General features: G+C 42.2%; 1 protein-coding gene across 1 annotated transcript; it reads right to left on the bottom strand.

The window, feature by feature from the left end:
- Window positions 1-371: 371 nt before the first annotated feature.
- On the bottom strand, window positions 372-6519 carry LOC100764744 (SAP domain-containing ribonucleoprotein-like). Its single transcript, XM_035438806.1, has 3 exons — window positions 6428-6519; window positions 581-977; window positions 372-511 (listed from the first exon to the last, which is right to left on the bottom strand). Exons 1-3 carry the CDS (start codon window positions 6517-6519, stop codon window positions 380-382), a joined length of 621 nt encoding a protein of 206 aa, XP_035294697.1. The 3' UTR covers window positions 372-379.
- Window positions 6520-8224: the final 1705 nt, after the last annotated feature.

The following is an 8224-nucleotide window of genomic DNA, read 5'->3' as shown; positions in this document are numbered from 1 at the left end:
GGATAAAGGGTTACAGGGTTACAGCTAATTCCCCCTAATATCTGCCACTGACACTTGTCCTGTATGGTCTAATTTGGCTCTGGCAATTTAAAGCAGCACCTAATAAAACACATGTTCTCTTTTCTTTCTTTTTTTTATTAATAAGCAAAATAATTAAAAACAAAAATATAACAACTTAAATGCAGAGTAGCAGTTTAATCAAACTGCTGCTAGAATCCAAGGATGCACACCTAAGGTACATGCTTCCTCACTGTGAGGCACAAGGTGTGTGTGTGTGTGTGTGTGTGTGTGTGTGTGTGTGTGTGTGTGTGTTTTTAAAAAAAAATCATGAAGAATTTGAGGAATGGAAACCACTGATGCAGAAAGCATGAACTTTTCATTATGCAATCCCCAAACGCTCTGCTCTTTTCCTTTTCTTTGCCTCTGTATCCTCAGTAGTTCCACTTCCTGCTGAACTTCTCACAATCCCAAATCTATACTTCCTTTTTTTCAGCTTCTCATCATCCTCAGCCTTTCTGGAAATGGAAGAGACATTCAAACCAAATCTCTGTGCTCTTTCCTTTAGTTTATCCAGGTTAACCGTAGGCTTGGTGTCAGATGACAGACCTTTTGTTGGAACAGAAGAAATTCCAAACCTAGCTGCCCGAGCAGCCTTCTTACTCTCCAAGCTTACAGGTACATTGAACGGTTCAGCCCCCTTCTGCGTGCTCTCAGTCTGAGGTATGCCAGATGGAATTTTTACCACCTTCTTTTCTGATGCCACATCAACAGCCTTTTCAGGAGGTTCTTCCTCTTTAACAGGAAGCTCTATAGGGTCTTGTTCTTCTTCCTTAGTTTCATCTCCCAGGAAATCTCCTTCATTTACTTCCTCTTCAGCATGTTCTTCAAGATGCGCCTGGAGCCTGTTGATAAGATTCTGTTTTATTCCCTTGGTCTCTAAACCACGAGCAAGGCATTCTTGCTTTAGTTCAGCAAGTCTGCCAACAACATGGGGTGGGGGAGTCAATCTTCAATCAGAAAATCTAGTGCCCTCCCTCCCAACCAGCTATGGCTGGTTGGTAACAGGGTGTCTTTCCAGCAGTTTCTGTGTCGGAAGCCTGGTCCTCAGTGTAGTTGTGCTGGGACTCTGGTATTAGGTCTTGTTTGAATTTCTGGTAGAATTCTGCAGTGAAGTCATCTGGCCCTGGGCTTTTTTTTTTTTTTTTTTGGTTGTAAGATTTTTGATGACTGCTTCTATTTCCTTAGGGATTATAGGTCTATTTAAATTGCTTATCTCTTTTTGATTTAATTTTGGTAAGTGATACCTATCCAGAAAATTGTCCATTTCCTTTAAATTTTCCAATTTTGTGGAGTACAGGTTTTCAAAGTATGACCTGATGATTCTCTGGATTTCCCCATTGTCTGTTGTTATGTCCCCCTTTTCATTTCTGCTTTTGTTAATTTGCATGTTCTTTCTCTGCCTTTTGGTTAGGTTGGATAAAGGTTTGTTTATCTTGTTGATTTTTTCAAAGAACCAACTCTTTGTTTCATTGAATCTTTGTATTGTTCTCTTTGTTTCTACTTTATTTGTTTCAGCTCTCAATTTGATTATTTCCTGGCGTCTACTCCTTCTGGATGAGTTTGCTTCTTTTTGTTCTAGAGCTGTCAGGTGTTCTGTTAATTCTCTAGTGTGGCTATTCTCCAGCTTCTTCATGTGGGCACTTAGTGGTATTAACTTTCCTCTTAGCAATGCTTTCAGGTTGTCCCATAGGTTTGGGCATGTTGTGTCTTCATTTTCATTGAATTCTATGAAGTCTTTGATTTCCTTCTTTATTTCTTCCTTCACCCTGGAGTGATGCAAATGAGCGTTGTTCAATTTCCATGAATTTGTGGGGTTTCTGCAATTTGTGCTGTTGAATTGTAATTTTAAACCAAGGTTGTCTGATAAGATACAGGGGATTATTCCAATTTCTTTTTGTATCTGTTGAGGTTTGCTTTATTGCCCAGCATGTGGTCGATTTTAGAGAAGGTGCCATGTGATGGTGAGAAGAAGGTATATTCTTTTGTGTTTGGATGAAATGTTCTATAGATGTTTGTTAAACCCAATTGTGTTGTAACTTCTGTTAGTTCCTTTGTTTCTTTGTTAAGTTTCTGTCTTGTCCTCCTTTTCAGTGGTGAGAGTTTGATGTTGAAGTCTCCAACTATAAGTGTGTGGGGTTTAATGTGTGATTTGAGTTTTAGTAATGTTTCTTTTATGAATAGATAATGTTTGTTTTCTGGATAGATATCACTTAATATGCCTTTGTATTTGGGGCATAGATGTTCATCTTCATCTCTTTTGATTAATTTTAGTTTGAAGTCTACTTTGTTAGATATTAGGATAGCTGCACCTGCTTGCTTCCTAGGTCCATTTGATTGGAAAATCTTTTCCCAACCCTCAACTCTGAGGTAATGTCTGTCTCTGAAGGTGAGGTGTGTTTCTTGTATGCAGCAGAAGAATGGATTCTGTCTTTGCATCCATTCTGTTAGCCCCCACAATGTCACCGTGAACACACTCTGCTATCCCTGGCTGTAGATGTGGGGTATATGTGGAACCCTCACTGGCCCAGCAGAAAGAGCCTGCATAGCATGTCCTGGTTATCAGTTTGGGGCTGCCACAAGGATCATGCTAAGGCCTAGGCTGTGTGAGGGACCTGAGGGTGGATGTCAATTGTAGTAAACAGACATGCACCTGGAAATAGGACATCCAACGACTGGGAGGGACTGGGCAAGCCTGTAGGGTGCACGTGGTGTGTAATGTCCTCAAGAGGGAGGGAAAGGGGGCAATTTTAAGGGGTGGTAGGATCCCAGTACAGGCCTGGAGTCCTGGAAGGTCCCTCTATTGGGGGAGGGAGTTGAGGGAGTGACTACAGCAGGGAGCAAGGCTTGTGTTTTGTGTGGAAGCCCTTGCACCTGACATCAGGAGAAGCAGAAAGTCCTGACTCCTGTATTCCCTCCTAAAGCAGAGGCAGGGAGTCCCACTACCACTGGAAGGCTGTGTAGACAGCTTCAGTTCTGTCTCATCTGGAGAGCTCAGCACAGCTGGGGAAGGAGGCTCCCTGCCTAGGCTTCCAGCTCACTTGGATCAGGACAGAGCAGACACCATCCAAGAACCCTCTAAGTACCTACCCAGGGGACACTCGTCCAAGCACATGAGGGCTAGGTCCACAGCAGGTTCAGAGCTGACCAAGAGAGCCTTCCTCCACCCCAGTGCTGAGGATCCTGCAATCTAGGGAAGTGCTGTATCACTGAGTCACATTCCCAGCACCATAGGATCATGGAAGAATGAGATCCACAGGGCAGATGCTGTTATCTATGTGTGGGGTCACCCAAGACCCCATCTCATCACCCTGTCTACCCACCATCCCAACTCCGCTTTGCACATGGTTCTTTTTTTTTTTTTTTTTGGTTTTTTTGAGACAGGGTTTCTCTGTGTAGCATTGGAGCTTATCCTGGCACTCGCTCTGGAGACCAGGCTGGCTTCGAACTCACAGAGATCCACCTGCCTCTGCCTCCCAAGTGCTGGGATTAAAGGTGTGCGCCACCATTGCCCGGCTGCACATGGTTCTTATGGTGTCACTGGGGCCCTGCAGCCTGTGAATCAGGAGGAAAAAGAAAGGGACAGCCAGCTCTCCTGTCACACCTGTATCTTTAATAGGAACCCCCAGAAGTATTTCAGCAACCTTCCCTTTGTTTCTGGCCAAAGTCATATAGTCATTGTTAGTTTGAACATGCCCCACAATTAGAATCCCAGATATCCAGTGTCCAAGAAGAGAGGCAGGCATGGGGATGGACAGAGGAGTGGCTTCTGAACTGGTGGATGCTCACCAGGGACCTGGGGAACCACTGTGCTGGTGTGAGGAGGTCAGTGAGCAAACACCAGCTGCCTTTGGAGCATGGACACCTCTGGCAGGTCTCACAGGGACACCTCACAGATGTGTTAGTTTATTCATTCCTCATATATGACACTTTCAACATACACCTGTACAGTCCATGTCTATCCTCATACATGACACTAACAACATACACCTGTACAGGGAAAGCCCATCAGCCAATGATCCCGGGGACACTTCTGTCATCCTCAGGTGACTCAGACAGGTGTTCCTCTCAATGAGGAAGAAGGCTTGCCTTGGGATCATAGTGTTAGTGAAGATGATGGGAGAAGCCCCTGTAGGAGCTGGGCTTTGGTGAGCTTGCTTGGAGGAGTGTCTACAGCAGTGGTTCTCAACCTTCCTCATGCTGTGGTGACACCAACCATGAAACTATTTTCATTGCCACTTCATAGCTGTCATTCTGCCACTGTTATGAATCGTAATGTAAACATCTGATATTTCCAATGGTCTCAGGTGACTGCTATGAAAGGGTTGTTTGTCCCCTGAACAGTGTCTGCTGCAGAAAGTGACAGATGGATCCCTGTACAAATGTCTCTTTAAATCCTATCTCTACAGAGACAGCCAGATGGAGACATCATGAAAATGTCTGTCTGTCTTGGAGGACTAAAGAGAGTCTCTTAACCTGTTCTCAGACAATGATAACAACAAACCCTGTGACTAGTTAACTACGAAGAATACAGGTTTCTGCTGCCCATAACACTAATACTTAAAGCTCACCCAGAAACCCCAGACTCCCCCATCCCCCGGGTTCTGTATCCTGATCTACAGTGTCAGAAAAGGACTTTGGCCTTAGTAAAGGACTTTGGCCTTAGTAAAGGCCAGGCTGCATCTAGGAACCTCTAGCCTCCCCCCCCCCAAAAAAAACCCAGAGGGGACACCCTACTGAACCTGTATATGCACTAGTCACCAGAACCCTTGGCCATTTAGGCTAGAAAACCAGAGCAGCAGGAGAAACCAAGGAACAAAACACCAATCTAACAAAGAGAAATGTGGGAATCAACACCTAGACCTACAATCATCCAAAATCCAAATATCTAAGTGCCAGTTTAAGAACACAATAACAGAAAAGGCAATGTGGCATCACCAGAGCCCACCTATTCTACAACAGTAACTTGGATGGCTTAGCTAAACTTGAAAACAACTATCTTTGAGACTTGGTGATGGCTATGCTTACTGTGTATCCGCTATATAACAGTTACAGGTATCACTGATTTAATCTTTACAATTAGCTCTTATATCTTGACTTGACCCATTTATATTAATGTTTGTTCTGCCACCTGGCTCATTGCCTCTCCTGCATACTGTATGTCCTCCGAGTCTGACTGGTGAATCCTACCTCTCTTCTTGCCAGAGTTCCTACCTCTTCCCAGAAGACCGTTTTATCCTCTCCTGCCTAGGTACTGGCTGTTCAGCTCTTTATTTAATCAATAAGAAGATTCCTGTGACAGGTGGTCACAGTATACAAAAGATGGTTCCACAGCACTTCCCTTTCTTTAAGCTATTTATTAATGTATAAAAACCAGATAAAATAATGGATTTGGTTATCACATTTTTATCCACATATAAGATACATTTTGATCATGTTCACACATTTACTGTCTTGTGCTCCCCTCATTCCCACTGACCCCTCCCTCTTTGCAGCTACTCACGGTTTTCCTTTTTCTATTTTTGTGGTCCTATTATAGTGCTAGCATTGTTTTCTGAAGTTGAGTGTGCCTGTTTTGGTGTTCAGATATCTGGAATTGTGACGTCCTCTTGGCTAACTGTTCCTATAGTCAGCAGCTATCCATATCCTTTCTCAGTAATTTTGGTTTGAAGTCTATTCTGTCAAACATTACAACAACTGATCGATAGTTCCATTTGCCTGGAATTCCATCTCCCCTCCTTTCACCAAAAGGACTTTGCTAAGGCCAAAGTCCTTTTCTGACATTGTAGATCAGGATACAGAACCCGGGGGATGGGGGAGTCTGGGGTTGCTGGGTGAGCTTTAAGTATTAGTGTTATGGGCAGCAGAAACCTGTATTCTTCGTAGTTAACTAGTCACAGGCTTTGTTGTTATCATTGTCTGAGAACAGGTTAAGAGACTCTCTTTAGTCCTCCAAGACAAACAGACATTTTCATGATGTCTCCATCTGGCTGTCTCTGTAGAGATAGGATTTAAAGAGACATTTGTACAGGGATCCATCTGTAACTTTCTGCAGCAGACACTGTAGACCAGAGGTTCAGGGGACAAAAAACCCTTTCATAGCAGTCACCTGAGACCATTGGAAATATCAGATGTTTACATTACGATTCATAACAGTGGCAGAATGACAGCTATGAAGTGGCAATGAAAATAGTTTTATGGTTGGTGTCACCACAGCATGAAGAAGGTTGAGAACCACTGCTGTAGACACTCCTCCAAGCAAGCTCACCAAAGCCCAGCTCCTACAGGGGCTTCTCCCTTCATCTTCATTAATACCATGATCCCAAGGCAAGCCTTCTTCCTCATTGAGAGGAACACCTGTCTGAATCACCTGACGATGACAGGAGTGTCCCCAGGATCATTGGCTGATGGGCTTTCCCTGTACAGGTGTATGTTGTTAGTGTCATGTATGAGGATGGTCATGGGCTGTATGCTGTTAGTGTCATGTATACTGACTGGTTTAATTCAGCAGTTTTTTTCTGTAGTCCAGTATGTTTCTTCAGCTGTTTGCCCTTTCTCATTAGCATTGAGAAAGTTTAGTGTTAATAAAGCATTATGTAACCTATGTTTGGGGTTTTTGGTTCCCCCTGCCTGTTTATAGACCATTTCTTTCAGTGTTCAATTAGACCTCTGTACCACTGCTTGTCCTGTGGGATTGTGTGGTAAACAGGTTACCTGATTTATGTTATAATAATATTTGAAAAACTGTTCCAATTTGGTCGAGACATATGCTGGAGCATTGTCAGTTTTTATTTGTGCAGGAATACCCATAATGGCCATTACCTCTAACAGATGTGTTATAACAGAATCGGCCAGTAAGAGCTAAGAGCAGTAGCCCATTGAAACTCTGAAAATGTGTCTATAGTATGATGCCCATATTTTAAATTTCCAAATTCTGCAAAGTGAAAGACATCCATCTGCCAGACCTCATTTCTTTGAATGTCCTTAGGATTACAGCCTGCTGGCAATGGAGCTTGATTATAGAAGGAACAGGTAGGACAGTTTCGCACTTTCTCCTTGGCTTGTTGCCAAGTGATGGAGAAACCTTTTTTAAACCTTTGCTATTCACATGGTATTTCTTATGAAATTCTGAGGCTTCTAGCACACTTCCTATTAATAAGCAATCTCATCATTGCCTTGTACTAGTGGGCCTGGCACACCCTTATGGGATCTGATATGTGTTGTATATATCGGATGGGTCCTATTCCTGATTTTTTCTTGTAATTGTATAAACATTGAAGTTAATTCAGTATCATCAAAAATGAATTCAGCAGTCTTGATGTGTAAAACAACTCTCTCTGCATATTGAGAATCAGTAACTATATTGAGTGGTTCTGTAAAATCCATAAGTACTGTAAGATTTGTGTATAATTCTGCCTTCTGTACAGAGTTATATGGACTTTGAACTACTTTACTCATCTCTCCTGATTTATATCCTGCCTTACTTGATTTGTTCACATCAGTGTAGAAAGTAGGGACTCCAGAAATAGGTGTTTTCCTTACAATATGTGGAAGGATCCAGATTGTCTTTTTAATAAACTTAATTCTGTCAGTTTTGGGATAATTGTTGCTACTTGTTCCCAAAAAGTTAGTACAAGCTGTCTGCCAGTATTCATTGTCCTTCCATAAGGAGGAAATTTCCACATTAGTTAAAGGCACTAAAATTTCTCCCTTCCAGTCAGTTGATGAAGTCTTAATTTGCCTTTTAGAATCAAATCAGAAATCTTTTCTATATAAGTCTTTAGCTTTTTATTCAGTTTGTGTGCCAGAAATATTCATTCTAATATAGTATCTTCCATCTACAACAGAATCTCTGAAGGGTATTCTCTGGATGGTAAAATAACAAGAATACAGTCTAAATTAGGGTCCACAAGGTCTACATGTGCATCCAGTATTCTGTTTTTCACCCATTGTAATTATTTTTCTGCTTCAGCTGATAATATTCATGTACTGTTTAAGTCCTTGTCCGCTTTAAGGGCCATTTTAAAATGCCTTAAGTCATGTCCTTCTACTCCAATTATTGTCTGTAGTTGAGAAATTCCCCTAGCAATCTCTGCAGGTCATTAAGAGTTTGATAATGATCTCTTCTAATTTGTACTTTTTTGTGGCCTGATGTTCTGTAAGTCTA

This window comes from Cricetulus griseus, chromosome 2 (assembly GCF_003668045.3).
Source record: "Cricetulus griseus strain 17A/GY chromosome 2, alternate assembly CriGri-PICRH-1.0, whole genome shotgun sequence".
In the NCBI taxonomy this organism is placed as follows: Eukaryota; Metazoa; Chordata; class Mammalia; order Rodentia; family Cricetidae; genus Cricetulus; species Cricetulus griseus.
This window is presented reverse-complemented; position numbering and strand designations above follow the sequence as displayed.

Coding starts and splice junctions, on each gene's coding strand:
- LOC100764744 (XM_035438806.1), bottom strand. CDS start 6,519: ATGACCATCCTCATACATGACACTAACAACATACACCTGTACAGGGAA. Junction 978..6,427: donor GACACTCCTGTCATCGTCAG/GTGATTCAGACA, acceptor TGTTGTTGGCAG/ACTTGCTGAACTAAAGCAAG. Junction 512..580: donor CATCTGACACCAAGCCTACG/GTTAACCTGGAT, acceptor ATTTCCAGAAAG/GCTGAGGATGATGAGAAGCT.